Source organism: Buteo buteo, chromosome 16 (genome assembly GCF_964188355.1).
Source record: "Buteo buteo chromosome 16, bButBut1.hap1.1, whole genome shotgun sequence".
Taxonomy (NCBI): Eukaryota; Metazoa; Chordata; class Aves; order Accipitriformes; family Accipitridae; genus Buteo; species Buteo buteo.
The window spans coordinates 29,544,872-29,558,243 of record NC_134186.1 but is presented as its reverse complement, the minus strand read 5'-3'; the positions used below and the strand labels follow the sequence as shown (position 1 = coordinate 29,558,243).

At 67.1% G+C, this 13,372-nt stretch overlaps 2 protein-coding genes across 4 annotated transcripts; one reads left to right on the top strand and one right to left on the bottom strand.

The window, feature by feature from the left end:
* Positions 1-1,696: 1,696 nt before the first annotated feature.
* Positions 1,697-8,229, top strand: VWCE (von Willebrand factor C and EGF domains). 3 transcript variants are annotated; one of them, XM_075048411.1, is made up of 20 exons: positions 1,697-1,928; positions 2,513-2,607; positions 2,688-2,777; positions 3,024-3,152; positions 3,243-3,359; positions 3,441-3,557; positions 3,777-3,905; positions 4,014-4,339; positions 4,419-4,512; positions 4,583-4,665; positions 4,858-4,945; positions 5,101-5,186; positions 5,378-5,495; positions 5,918-6,003; positions 6,198-6,294; positions 6,471-6,553; positions 6,736-6,826; positions 6,938-7,020; positions 7,120-7,210; positions 7,395-8,229. In XM_075048411.1, exons 1-20 carry the CDS (start codon positions 1,819-1,821, stop codon positions 7,760-7,762), a joined length of 2,481 nt encoding a protein of 826 aa, XP_074904512.1. In that variant the 5' UTR covers positions 1,697-1,818; the 3' UTR covers positions 7,763-8,229. The 3 variants fall into 3 exon arrangements, 2 of the variants coding, with proteins under 2 accessions (XP_074904512.1, XP_074904511.1); XM_075048410.1 differs by having other exon boundaries at positions 7,389-8,229; XR_012653221.1 differs by lacking the exon at positions 7,395-8,229 and having other exon boundaries at positions 5,918-5,983; positions 6,634-6,826; positions 7,120-7,175.
* Positions 8,230-9,356: 1,127 nt separating this feature from the next.
* PGA5 (pepsinogen A5) lies at positions 9,357-12,381 on the bottom strand. The gene is made up of 9 exons (XM_075048435.1): positions 12,287-12,381; positions 11,812-11,959; positions 11,192-11,309; positions 10,837-10,955; positions 10,540-10,739; positions 10,167-10,283; positions 9,908-10,046; positions 9,642-9,734; positions 9,357-9,546 (listed from the first exon to the last, which is right to left on the bottom strand). Exons 1-9 carry the CDS (start codon positions 12,340-12,342, stop codon positions 9,397-9,399), a joined length of 1,140 nt encoding a protein of 379 aa, XP_074904536.1. The 5' UTR covers positions 12,343-12,381; the 3' UTR covers positions 9,357-9,396.
* Between the last annotated feature and the right edge of the window lie 991 nt (positions 12,382-13,372).

Genomic DNA, 13,372 nt, shown 5'->3' with positions numbered 1-13,372 from the left:
TCACCTGGCATGCGAGCCCCGTCCGTAACCCACCGTATTTAAGATCCCATGAGTCTCCCATGTCCCATCCTGGGCAGGTTTGCGTCAGCACAGGTTTTCCCCAAATCCTTCCCTGCAGCGGCAAGAGGTGGACAGCGTTCTGAAAGAGAGCTCGTGCTGAAAGCATCCTCGGCCTCCTGCTAACATCTCTTAACTGTTGGGCAAGCCCTGGTTTCTTCGAGGAGGTCGCGGGGAGAAGGCTATATTTGGACATGTCTCTGCCCAGAGCGGCTGTTTAGGACTGGGGGAACTGGACTATGACCCTTTGCGGTGAGCCCAGACTCTGTGTATATTCATGCCGGCTGCGAGCAGACAGCGTTTTTATTAGCTGGGTATTTGGGCTCTGCGTTTCCCTGCCCTGAGCCGCTTGCTTGCCTGGCTTCTCGCTGAAATTGGGGGGCAGTCCCAGGGAGCACGCCAGCCTACGGAGACTGGCACGCTTGGCTCTGCGCGGCTCCCGTGTGTGCTATCCTTCCCCAGCAAAACCGGGGATGCTGGTGCCGGTGCGATGCTGGCAGTCTCCCCTTTTTTTTTTTTTTTTTTTTTTTTTTGAGCAAACAACCTCCTGCGGCCGGGTTAGAAACGTTGCTGGCCGGGGCAGGGCTGGGTGTTTATCCCGTGCTGCTGGCCGTGCTCCAGCCACGTTCGTGCAGCCGCCTCCCCAGGCTGGGAGCTGGCGGCCGGGGCTGGGGTCACGTCCCCCCCGGGCAAGGGGCTTCCTTGCTCCCCCCCTCAAGCTGTGGCTGTATCGGGGGTCCTGCACCCCTATTGCTGGTGTATGCCCCCCCCCCCAGCACCCTGTAATTCTTAATTTCTAGTGCGGGGGGGTCACGGTGCTGGGGGTGATGCTGTGTCCTGCCTGGGGCTGGACTGGGCTGGGTGACCCCAACCCTTGGGCAGGGGGGTAGTTTCGGGGGGAAATCCGCACCGGACGGGGAGGTGGAGGCTGCGGGTCGGTCCCTTTTCGGCGAGGCTGCAGGTATTGACCCCATCTCTGCGCTAACCAGGGGCCGGCAGCGCCAGCCCTTTGCTCCCTGGTATAAATCATTTACCTGCCTGCGACCTTCGCTTCAGCCCCCAGCCCGGGAAGGGTCGAGGGGCCAGGGGGTTTGTTTTTTTTTGGGGGGGGGGTGATCCCATGTCTCGGAGCAGGGTGATACGGCTGCGCGGGGGTCCCGCAGCATCCCGTGCCCCTCTCCCTACCGGGTGCACCCCACCGTCCCGGCTCCACTTTGGCCCCTTTATCCGCTGCGTGCTCCCCTTCGGTGGGTCCCTGTGCAGGGCTGGGAAGGCAGCCCAGTGCCGCCAGGAGGAGGAGGAGGAGGAGGGGTGGGGAGAGGCCATGCCGGAGCTTTGCCAGATGTGGGAAAGGAGAGAAGGGGGGAACGCTTTCGCCGCCGCTTCCCGCCGCGTCGGGGACCCCCGCTCCCCCCACCCCCCCTTTCCCCATCCTAGAGCCGCCACGCTCGCCACCGGCACGCCACCGCTCGCCCCGGCGAAGCCAGCCGGCCTCGCGGCGAGCATCCCTGGGCCGGTTCGTCCCTCCATGGCGGCTTGGGTGGGTGGGTGGAGAGTCGGGTGCCGATGGCTTTTTCCCCCCGCAGCGTTCCCCGCTCTCGCCTCCCTCCACCCCCCGCATTGTTCCCGGCCCGGCGGGCGGGAGGAGGAGCAGGGCCAAGGGCCAGCATGCGGTAGGCGCCCGTGCCGCCGAGGCAGGCAGGAAGGCGAGGCAGGAAAGGCAGGCGTCGGGAAGCGTGCCGTCGGCTGGAGCCGCCTGTCATGTTGGTCAAGCTCTTCTTCCAGGCTGCCTGTGTGTCCCTGTTCTTCCCGGGCGGCCAAGGCAGGGTGTACCCCGGGAGGAAGAAGCCGGTCAGCTTTGCCGTGGAGAGGTAGCCGGGTTCCCCCCCTCCTTTATTTTTTTTTTTTTTTTTTTTTTTCCTTCTTCTCCCAGCTACACCTGGGGACGGCAGCGTGCCGCGCCGAGCTCCGGCCATCCGTCCCCTCGGCTTGTCTTCGGGGTTCTGGCCGTGCCTCCCATCCCAGCCGGGGGGGCTGGTCCCTCCCTCTGCCCGGGGGTGGCCGGGACGAGGGGAGCGTGACCCTCACAGGGGGTCCTGCTCCCCGCATCCGTATCCTGCGCCCCGTGTCCTACGGGGGGACGTTCCTCCCCTGTCACCGCACGCCGGGCTGTTCGCACTGGACGGGGCACGGTCCTCTCCTTCCGTCCCACCTTGCTTTGGGGTCACACCGCCACCCCGGTGCGCCCCATTCCTGCCTCCCCCTCCGTGCCGTGCTCCGCCACCCGGGATGGGATGGCCGCGGGCACGTCGCGACCGCTCCTGCGTTATCCCCCTTCTCCTCGCGTTCCCGGGGCGGAGGATTCCCCGCCGGCTGGAGGAGCTCCCCCGGGACCTTTGCTCTCCGTCCTGGGGGCTCGGGGTAGGGTGGTCTCAGCTTCTCGTCGGTCACGCAGGCGCCGCGTCGGGCCCCACGTCTGCTTCTCAGGCTTCGGCAGCGGATGTTGTCCCGGGTGGATGCTGTCTCCGGGCAGCGGGCAGTGCACCCTGCGTGAGTACGGGCTCGGGGGGCACGGGGAGCGGGTGGGGGTCCCTGCCCTCCTAACAGTCTCCCGTCCCCGCTCCCTGCAGCGCTCTGCTCCTTCGGCTGCGGCAGCGGCTTGTGCGTCGCTCCCAACCTCTGCTCGTGCCCCGATGGAGAGCAGGGCATCACCTGCCCAGGTACCCACCCGCTCCTGCTGGCGGTCGTGCCGAAAGCCGGGACCCCCGGGCTTTCCCGGCAGGGCACGTTGCTCCTCGTCACCTCTCCTTGCAGCATCCCCCAGCACAGTCCCCATCCCTGGCAGGGGTAGGGATGCTGCCAGGGTAGGGCGCATGTCCCGGGGGATCCGGGGAGCGGGTACCACAGCGCAGGGCTGGGGCGGGAGGTGGCATCGGTGCCCCGTGGACCCCCTGTCCGTGTTTCAGAGCCACCGGGGACGTGCGGGGAGTACGGCTGCGACCTCTCCTGTAACCACGGCGGGTGCCAGGAGGTGGCCCGCGTCTGCCCGCTCGGCTTCTCCATGGTGGAGACGGCCAACGGCGTCCGCTGCACCGGTGAGCCGGGACGGGGAGGTCGCGGTGGGACGGGGGGGTCCCGGCGGCGGTGGCAGCCCCCCATCTCCAGCTCTCTTCTTTCATCCCCAGACATCGACGAGTGCCTGAGCGCTGCCTGCGAGGGTCTCTGCGTCAACACCGAGGGCGGCTTCGTCTGCGAATGCGGCCCCGGCATGCAGCTCTCCGCCGACCGCCACAGCTGCCAGGGTACGCGGGGGCCAGGGGACTGGGCAGGGAGCAAGCGGGGGCCAGCCGGGGCTGCTGACCCTCAGCCTTTGGCCCCCCCAGATACAGACGAGTGCCTGGCCACGCCGTGCCAGCACCGCTGCAAGAACAGCATCGGCAGCTACCGCTGCTCCTGCCGGCCCGGCTACCACCTCCACGGGAACCGGCACTCCTGCGTGGGTGAGCACCGCGTGCCGGTCCCCTCTTCCCTCCCCACGCCACCAAGCCCAGGGGACGGAGGTGGCCGTTGAGCCCATTGTCACGGTGCTGCCGCCTTGTCCTTATCGTTGCATGGGCCGCGTTGGAGGGGACAGCTCGGTGCTCCAGGCTCCCTCCTGAGCCATTTCCCAGGGTGTAGCACCTCCTGGCCAGACCCCGACAAGTCCCCTCGTCCCCCAGATGTCAACGAATGCCGGCGGCCGGGAGAGCGCCGAGCCTGCCAGCACGCTTGCCACAACACGCCGGGCAGCTACCTCTGCTCCTGCCGCCCCGGGTACCGGCTCAGCGGCGACAGGGTCTCCTGCGAAGGTATCCGGCTCCTTCTCCGGGCTAAGGAAGGGGAGCCGAGCGGGATACCCCCAGCTCCCTGCCTGCCCCAAGTGACGTCTCTTCCTTCCTTCCTTCCTTCCTTCCTAGGCTACCCCAAATCCATCCTGGCCCCATCGCCCATCCTGCAGTCCCTGCAGCATCCGCCCACCCTCGTCCTGCTCCCTCCCGGTTCTGGGGGACCCCTCCTGGCCCCCAGGGGCTCCCCCTCGCCCTACCTCCCTGCCGCAGCACCCGGTACCCAACTCCCTCCCTCCTCTCCCGCCCCGGCATCCCCGGCCACCGAGCCATCCCCGCGCGCCGTGGCAGCCCCCGGTACCTCCACCCCATCCGCCCCTCGCTGTTGGTACCGGGGGGCTCCCCGGGAGCCCGGCGCTCGCTGGATAGAGCCGGGGTGCCGGAGCTGCGCTTGCCAGGTGAGCACCCCGTCCTCCGCCGTGCCTCTCCCTGCCGCACCAGCCTGACGTTGGGCTGAGCCGACGTGTGCCCTTGTAGGGAGGACGGGTGCTCTGCGAGGCCGTGAGCTGCCCCGTGACCTGCTCCCACCCGCTGCCCACCCCGGCCGGGGGCTGCTGCCCCAGCTGCTCAGGTGAGCCCTTGGTGTGTCCCCCCCAGCCCTGCTGCCCAGGGTAGCCCACCCTAACCCTCCTGCCTTGCAGGCTGCCTGCACGATGGGGTGTCCCGGGCCGAGGGCGACGTCTTCTCCCCATCTGATGGGAACTGCACCGTCTGCGTCTGCCTGGTGAGCCCGTGCCATCCCGGAGCGGGATGGGGATGGGAGCATCCCCCCGCATCCCCGCTCAGCCGTGCGCCTCCGGGGCGATGGAGCGGGATGCGCTGGGGCGGATGATGCCCCGGCATCGTTCCCCCGCGGCGGGGAAGGGGTACGTCGCCCCTCGGGTACCCCGTGACAGCCCCGCGCTCTCCTCGGCAGGCTGGTAACGTCTCCTGCATCTCCCCCGAGTGCCCCCCGGGTTCTTGCCCCAGTGCCTCACCGGCCGACTGCTGCTCCTGCCAGCCAGGTCGGTCCCCCAGGATCCCCAGCCCGTGGGGTGTGTGGGGTTGGGGGGGAGCCCAGGGGTCTGCTGGGGATGGGGGTTAGGAGCGGGGGTTCGGCAGAAGCCGTGCTTTCCTCCCTGACCCCAGCCCCGGCTCCGCTGCCTCTCTCCTCCCCCAGCAAAGTGCAGTTTTCGGGGTCGCACGTACGCACACGGCGCCCGGTTCAGCCTGGACGGGGACGACTGCACCACCTGCGTCTGTCGGGTACGTCCCGGGAGGGCCGGGGGGTCCCCGGGGTTGGGGGTCCCCAGGGATGCTCCAGGGCTTCCCCACACCATCCTGCTGGGAGGGAGGGGGCAGAATCCAGCCTTTGCTGGGGGGCTGAGGCAGGACGGGTGGGCACGGGGCTGGGCCAGGCTGTGGGGTCAGCGGGTGACGTGTCCCCTTGTCCCCAGGGCGGCGAGGTGGAGTGCTCCTTTGCCCCCTGCCCCGTCCTGGACTGCCCGCAGCACCAGCGGCACCTGGGCCCCGGGCAGTGCTGCTTCACCTGCCGGGACCCCCCGGCCCCCGCCGGTGAGCCCGTGTTGGGGGGCACCTGGGGACGGGCAGGGTGGGATTTGGGGGGGGGGGGACAGCTGGGGGCAGGGAGAGAGGGATGCAGGGGACATCTGCGGCTGGGTAGGGTGGGATGTGGGGGATGCTTGGGGATGGGGAAGGTGGGAGGTTGGGAATACCTGGGGACAGGGAGGGTGGGATGTAGGGGATATCTGGGGACAGGGAGGGCGAGGGGAACTGGGGGAGCTGGACGTGGGGGTGGCAGAGGGACTGGCAGGGCACTGGGGGGGGCTGCACGGCCATGGGGTTTGGAGGTGGGGAGTGGGTACAGGATGGGGACTGCACACGTGTCCAGCAGCGCACGTACGTGCCTGAGCGTGCATCAGGAGGGTGAAGGGCTGGGGGTGCCTGTGTCCCCCCCCCGTGTCCGTCCCCCCAAGGTTGCTTCGTGGATGACAACGGGGTGGAGTTTCCCATCGGACAGATCTGGTCTCCGGGCGATCCCTGTGAGTTATGCATCTGCCAGGTGAATGAGAACCTGCTCTGCTTCACTCCTCCTACCTGCCCCTGCCCCGGCGCACGGCTCCTGTCCCCCTCCTTCCCTCTGGATGCCGGGCTGCTCGTGGCCGCGGTCCCCAGCAGCTCCCTGGCTTCGTGGGCTTTAAAACCCCTGCGGTTTTGGGCAGCCTGAGGTCTCTGTCAAGTGCTTCTCCCCTGCAGGCAGACGGCTCGGTGAGCTGCAAGCGGACGGACTGCGTGGAGACGTGTCCTTACCCCATCCGCATCCCCGGGCAGTGCTGCCCCGACTGCTCGGCAGGTGACGGGGGCTGCGGGTGCTTGTTGGAGGGGTGCTGGCTCCACCGCGTCCCCTCTGCGTCCCCTGCTCGTGGTCCTGGGCAGGACCAGACCCAGCAAGCCTGGGCTTAAGCAGAGAGGTGTCCCGGGGGTCCCCGAGCCACCTGGGGATCACAAGTGCCCCTCTTCTCCCCGCAGGCTGCACCTACATGGGAAGGATCTTCTACAACAACGAGACCTTCCCCTCCGTCCTGGATCCCTGTCTCAGCTGCATCTGCCTGGTGAGGGCCGCACCGGGGACCGCGAGATGTTTTCGGCTCCTGCCCCGTGGGCTGAGCCCCAGTTTTTTCCTCCATTGCAGGAAAAAGCTCCCGGGCGTTTGCGGGGCTGCCCCTTTTTTTCCCCAGCCCACCCCGGCGGGCGCTAACGCCCGGTCCTCGCGCGTCTCTCCCGTCTCTCGCAGCTGGGCTCGGTGGCCTGCTCGCCCGTGGACTGTGCCATCTTCTGCACCTACCCCTTCCACCCCGAGGGCGAGTGTTGCCCCGTCTGTAACGGTAGGAACCGGGAAAGCTGGGGAGGGGGAGAGCAGGGGACCCCGTCCCCGTCCCCCCCCCCAGCCCGGCGAGCCCCCCACCACGCGCTGAGCGCTGCCTCGCTCCCCCCAGACTGCAACTACCAGGGTAGGAAGGTGGGGAACGGGCAGACCTTCACCCCCGAGGGACAACCCTGCACCCGCTGTACCTGCCAGGTGAGCGGGATGCCGGTTCCCGTGGCAGAGGGGGACCGGAGAGAGGGGGGGGGGGAATGGCAGGGATGGCTCACCCCCACCTTCGCCCCTCGCTGCCAGCTCGGGGAGGTGAGCTGCGAGAAGAGGTTGTGCCCCCGCTCCTGCGCAGAGCCCGCCGTGATGCCCGCTGCCTGTTGCCCACCCTGCCAAGGTAACGGGGGATGCCCGAGCTCCGGGATGCCGGTGGCGGGGTCTGGCTTGGGACCCCCCCTGCCCTGCGGAACACGGCCGTGCTGCGGCACCCCGGGGCGGTTGGGTGCCCCCGGCGCAGGCTTGGGGGGGTCCCCGGGGGGAGAGGTGGGTGCTAACCAAAAGCATCTTTCCGTTAGCCACAGATGTCCGGCTCCCGCTGCAGCGCAGCCCCCCATCCCCGTCCCTGTCCCCAATCCACAAGGACTCACCCACTGGCACCCCGCGCCCCAGCCCCCCCCCACCAACCCAGCCCCCCCGCCACCGCCTGGCCCAGCTCCTGCTCCCCAACACGGCCCCCCTCGGCCCCTCTCCGGGGAACGCGGGAGCTGGGGACCCCCCTCCGACCACGCTGAGCCCCCCCGGGCACCCACCGACAGCTGCTGTGCCCCCCGACACCCCCTCTGAGGCCGCAGCCCCCCCAGCTCCTACAGGCAGCCCCAGCTCTAGCCCCGAGGGTCAGGGACCCCCTGGGGACGCGGACCCCTCTGCCGTGCCACCGGCCAGCGGGTAGAGCCCCGGCGGGCACGTGGCTCCCAGGATGAAGAGGAGGAGGAGGAGGATGAAGAAGGAGAGGAGGAGGGGGTCTGCAGGACCAGCAGGTCTGGCCCGTCAGGCCCCCGGGGTGGTGGGTGGCTGGGGAGGGGGTGCCCAGCAGACAGGGTGGGCAACAGCATCCCCTCTCCCACGGGTGCATCCCCGCTCCCACGGGGGCACGGGCACTGCCTTGGGGTGCCGGGGTCCCCAGCCCCTCGCCGTCCCACTGAAGCAGAACTGTGGGGCAGGACCCCCCCACACCACCACCATCCCCGTGCCCCCCCAACTCTCTGGGCACAGGATGAGGGGCTGGGAGACGCTCCTGGCTGGGCTGGGGTGCCCTGAGCCAGCCCCCAACCACAGCATGCACCCCCGGGGTGGGTGCTGCCCCCGGCTCCTGGCGTGGGGAGGGGGCGAGCTGCCCTCCCTGCCACCAATAAAGTCACCCTGGTATTTATACCCCGTCCCCCTACTCCTGCTTGCACCCGCCGGCACGCCGAACCCAGCCACGGAGCTTTCCCTCGGTTGGGGGCTTTGGGGTGAGCGGCCCCCGAGGACGACGAGGGCAGTGCCGGAGGTGTTTGGCCCCCCCGCCGTGAGCGGGGTTTGGGGACTTCGTTGCGGCCGGGGCCTCTGCAGTCTGACCCTGAGGGAGCAGAGCTGAGCAGGGGGAGAGGGGTTTTTGGGGAGCTGGTGCTAGATTTTGACGGCTCCCGGTTGAGATTTTTTTCCAGGGGCTTGACCTGAGCAAAAAGTGCCCAGTCCTGGGAAATGTTTGCGAGGTGCTGAGGCTGGTGCTGCCCCTGCAAAAGGGCTCTGCCCAGGGAGATGGTGAAAAGACAGGTCCGGGGCTCCTGGCAGCGTCATGGGGACTTATCCAGGCGGTGTCCAGCAAGGAGAGGTGGTGATTAGTGGCACAAAGCATCTCCAGCACCAGGATGGGACCCAGTGTCGTGGCAGGCACCATCCCCCAGCCTCCAAAAGTGGGCATCAGATGCTGGCAGGGGCAGAGCCACAGCCATGCTCCCATCCTGGTCCCTTGTGGTCCCCCACACCTTCCCCATCCCACCCGGCCACCGCCAGCCCCAGCCACCCCATAGCAATGCCCCATGATATCTTGGGGACAGAAAGCAGTGGCCCTGGGCCACCCACCTTTACCCCGGGCTGCGTGGAGACATGCCCCAGCTGCGGATGAGGAGCACCAGCTGCCCAAAAAAGCCTGCCCGGGTGCCCGGTTGGCGGCACGGCTCTGCCCCCAGCAGCGTGGAGCTCTTGGTGGCCGTGGGCACCTCCAGCCCCAGATCCGCACAGGCGCCTGGGGTGTTTGCGGGACCGAGGGCATCATCAGGATGCGGGCAGCGGGTGCCACCCCGTCTGCCCACCCACTGGTGTCCATGCCCGGGGACGTGGCAGCAGCACCGGGGTGGCCGAGCTAGCCCTTCCCAGAGAGACACGGCACAGGGATGCTTCTCTACAGTTTTATTGCGCTCGATGGCTGTTGCAGGAGGGGACGGGAGGGCTGGGTAGGGGTCAGCCCTGCCAGCCACCAAGTTGGGGATGCCAGGGCAGCGGGGTGTGCTGCCTGTTCCCGTCCCCAGCACGGAGGCACGCTCAGGGCAGCGGGGACAGCCCCACCATGTTGTTGGCTCTGTTGAAGATGACGTAGTACTCGCGGATGAAGACATCCCCCAGGATCCAGAGCTCGCCCGACTCGGTGGGGATGTTCATGCCTTGGAAGGCGAGGGCGCAGTACCCGTCCATCTGCAGCAGAGAACATGGTGAATGGTGGTTACCAGCTGCCAGATCCCCCCATCCGAGCACCCCCCTGCCAGTCCCCTCCCCGGCAGGATGCTCACCTCTATCACATAGGCACTGGGGGGCACGGAGAAGGCATTGCCGTTGATTTGGAAGACGACGTCGGGCAGCGTGTTGACAGCACTGCAGCTGATCTGGGTTGGGGGGGACACAATGGAAGGTGGGGGTCAGCGGCCACCCCAGGAGGGACCACGTGCCCCGGAAAGCAATGGGGACCAGTGCACCATGGAGCACCCCAGGGTCCAGCTGGGCACCCCGCAGAGCTCCAAAGGTCCCCAAAGCTCTGCGTCCTCCCCTAAGGGCTCACCGCGCCGTTGGAGCTGGCACCGAGGGCGTTCACGAGGTTGCTGAGGGCACTGTTGGGCACGGCCAGCAGCGAGGTGCCTGTGTCCACGATGGCCTGGCAGCCGTAGGAGCAGGCAACGGTCTCCCCGCCGATGGAGACGCTGGGGAGAGGGGCATGGGGTGAGCCTCCTGGGTGCCAGGTGAGGGGCCGCACCCCCCCCCCAAAACACTGGCTGGGGAACAAGGGGAGCCACGCAGCCTAGGGGCTGCACCGGGACTACCTGTCCATGGAGATCTGCCAGTAGGTTTCAGCAGAGAGAGGGATCCAGGTGATGCCGTTGGTGGTGTAGGATGGGTCGATGCCGCCGAAGAGGACGAAGCTGCCTTTACTCCCGTCCCTGCAAGGAGGGGAGCCATCAGGTGGGGGTCCCACCCCGCCACCACCACTCCGCTGGCAGTGCCATCGCCGAGGGGGGGCTTTGCTGCCGTCCTCCTCTGCTGGTGCTGGTGCCGATGCCGGCACAGCGGTGAGCCACGTCCCCCAGGAGCCACCGGGTCTCACGCCACCGGGGAACAGTGCCGGAGCCAGCCCCGGTGGGAGGGAAATGGGAGAAAATCCTCGGCAAGGGCTGGGCAGCTCCAGCCAGGGCTTACCTGCTCAGGTAGACGGAGAAGAGGTCCTTGGCTACGAGACCTTCCGACATCATGTTGTCAAAGACAGGGGTGGCTCCGGAGGAGGAGATGCTCGGGAAAGCCAGCCCCAGGATGCCGTCGAAGGGGCTGTAGTAGAAGAAATCGCCGGGCTCGGTCTCAGCCAGCCCAAAGATCTGGTTGAGGACATCGATGGCTGCAACCTGGTCGGGAAGATGGGGAGAGGGGCTTGGTTGGGGCAGGCGCTGCCCCTGTGTCCCCTCTCCAGTGGGATGGGGGAGCCGGTGCATCCCGCCTTACGGTGACGGTGTCGTAGCCCAGAACGCCGGTCATGCTGCCAGTGCCGTAGGCGATGGAGACGCTCTCGTTGGTGCTGACGAAGGTGGAGGAGTCCGCTGGGTTGAAACGGTTGTGGTTGCCTGCAAGTATAGGAGGGAGACGGTCACAGTCTGTCCTGCCCTTGAGGACTGAGGATGACTCTCCAGTGCCTCCCCCATCGCCCGACGTCCCTTAGGAGAGACAGGGCAGAGCCGTCCTCAGCTCCCAGCCCACCCAGGGGCTCCCGGAGCCAGGCAAGGCAGCGGGGCTCGCCAAGCCCGGGGTTTCCCCTGCCTTCAGCCCTTGCCCGGTGACTGCGGGGCTGGCGGACACCTACTGCAAGCCAGGCTGGAGCAGTACACCGAGGGCACCCACAGGTTGGAGGAGCCGGTGTCAAAGATAACGGTGAACTCCTGGGGCGGGGTACCGATGGAGATGGTGCCGAAGTACTCGTTCTGTCAAACCGGGATGGGGAAGGGATTAGTGGGATGGGGAAGGGGCTAGTGGGATGGGTAACGGGTTAGGGGAACGGGTAAGGGGCTGGCGGGATGGGTAACGGGTTAAGGGACTGGGTAGGGGGCTAGTGGAATGGGGAAGGGGCTAGTGGGATGAGTAAACAGTTTAGGGGAATGGGTAAGGGGCTAGCAGGATGGGTAAGTGGCTAGTGGGATGAGTTAACAGGTTAGGGGAATGGGTAAGGGGTTAGCAGGATGGGTGGGGCTAGTGAGATGGGTAATGGGTTAGGGGAATTGGTAAAGGGTTAGAGGGACAGGTAAGGAACTAGTGGGATGGGTAAGGGGCTAGCGGGATGGGTAATAGGTTAGGGGAATGCGTAAGGGGCTAGCAGGACAGGTAAGGGGCCAGCGGGTCAGGTAAGGAGCTAGGAGGACGGGTAAGGGGCCAGCAGCCCTGTGGGGCGTCCCGCTGGTGCCAGCCCCTCTGCCCCGCCATTCTCACATCCATGTAGTTCTGCAGGGGCTCGGCAGAGACGCCGGCTTGGTAGTACTTGGAGGCCAGGTTGTCGGGGTGCTGCTTCAGGTAGCGTTCCAGCAAGCCATGCTCCTTCAGGACCTGCCGCAGGGACTTCCCCCTCCTCAGAGGGACCCTGGGGTGCAGGGGAGAGGGGAGCCGATCCGTCACCAGGAGCCGGGCAGGGACATGCCTCGGCGGGGGGCTGCGGGTACCCCCGCCGTGTGCTTGCCCTGTGCCTCATCCCGCAGCCCCTGGCGTGGGACCCGGGGTCCGTCCTCGCTGCGGGGAGGCTCAGCCATGGCGATGGCTGGCGGGGGGCGGGTGGGCGCAGGTTGTCCCTCCATCCCTGCTGCGTGCTGGGAGCTGGGCAGTCACCCCGCTTGCCTCCCCACGAGCATGGGTCCTGGGGGTCCTCGGGACCGCGGTGGCCGTGTGGGCACCCCAACATCCCAGTACTCACCTGAAGGCAAGGCACTGGGCCAGGGCCACTAAGCCGAGAAGCAGGAGCAGCTTCATGGTGCCTGCTAAGTCAGTGACCGAGGCGAGGAGATTCTGAGTGTGCCACCAAGCCGCAGTCCGGTTCCTTATATCCCAGCCACGCTTGTTTGGTTGGCGTCCCCGATAAGAAAGGCAAACAGCTCCGGGGGTGGTTATCACAATGTCCTTAAGGGAGACGGGGAGGGGGGGAATGTCAAGCTGAGGACTCTCCATCTTCACTGGGGTCAAACGTCACAGCTGGGACACAGGGATGCTTGTGGCAGGCTGGGGCTGGGAGAGAAGCACCCTCCACTTACTCTGTGTCCCGAGGGGGAGGCACTGGGGGACAGGTGGGGACTGGTCAGGGTGACATGGGGCTACCTGAGGCCATTTCTGGGCATTTGCCCCCCCATCTGACCACCACGCAAGCCGACAACACCGCTGCGGCTGAGGAACCGCAGTGTAAATCGCGCACCATTAGATAAAAGCACTTATTTTCCAGTTGGCTCTAGCTGGCCGGGGTAGCCACCGCTGCCGCAGGGGATGACATTTTCCCCAGCCCCAGGGCAGCTGCAGTACGAAGGGTCCTGGGGCTGCTCAGGACCATCCTTGCCCTGCTGTGAAAAGCAGAGTTTCTATCTGCAGGGCTTTGTCAGGGTGGAGGTGGCGTGGAGATGTGGGGCTGGCACAGGAGCACCGGTCCTTTGGGGTCCCTTGGTGTCCCCCAGACCCTTGCCGGAGGGTTTGATCCTGGTGGTTGCAGCCTCGTGCCCCTCTTGCAGCTGCTGCCCAAGGGTGTGCAGCCCTTGGAGGGGACTGGGGACAGCTGGTGGCCCCTCGCCGCTGTCCTGAGCACCCCGGGCTACCTTGGGGTGCCCACCCATGGGTGACAGCGGACCCCCAGCTTTGTCACCTGCCTGGGCTGTGGCTGGCCGTAACCCTGCCACAGACACAGGGGTTTGCACAAGGGGCTCCACCAAATGCCAGCACCAGGGGCTTGGTAGCGACACCAGGGTAAATTTCCTTAATCTTACACCTACATCCAACAAGCAAACGTGGTTACCCCTCC

Coding starts and splice junctions, on each gene's coding strand:
- VWCE (XM_075048410.1), top strand. CDS start 1,819: ATGTTGGTCAAGCTCTTCTTCCAGGCTGCCTGTGTGTCCCTGTTCTTC. Junction 5,496..5,917: donor GGACCCCCCGGCCCCCGCCG/GTGAGCCCGTGT, acceptor CGTCCCCCCAAG/GTTGCTTCGTGGATGACAAC. Junction 7,021..7,119: donor GCACCCGCTGTACCTGCCAG/GTGAGCGGGATG, acceptor CCTCGCTGCCAG/CTCGGGGAGGTGAGCTGCGA.
- PGA5 (XM_075048435.1), bottom strand. CDS start 12,342: ATGAAGCTGCTCCTGCTTCTCGGCTTAGTGGCCCTGGCCCAGTGCCTT. Junction 11,960..12,286: donor GCCCAGTGCCTTGCCTTCAG/GTGAGTACTGGG, acceptor CCTGCACCCCAG/GGTCCCTCTGAGGAGGGGGA. Junction 10,740..10,836: donor TGGGCTACGACACCGTCACC/GTAAGGCGGGAT, acceptor CTTCCCGACCAG/GTTGCAGCCATCGATGTCCT.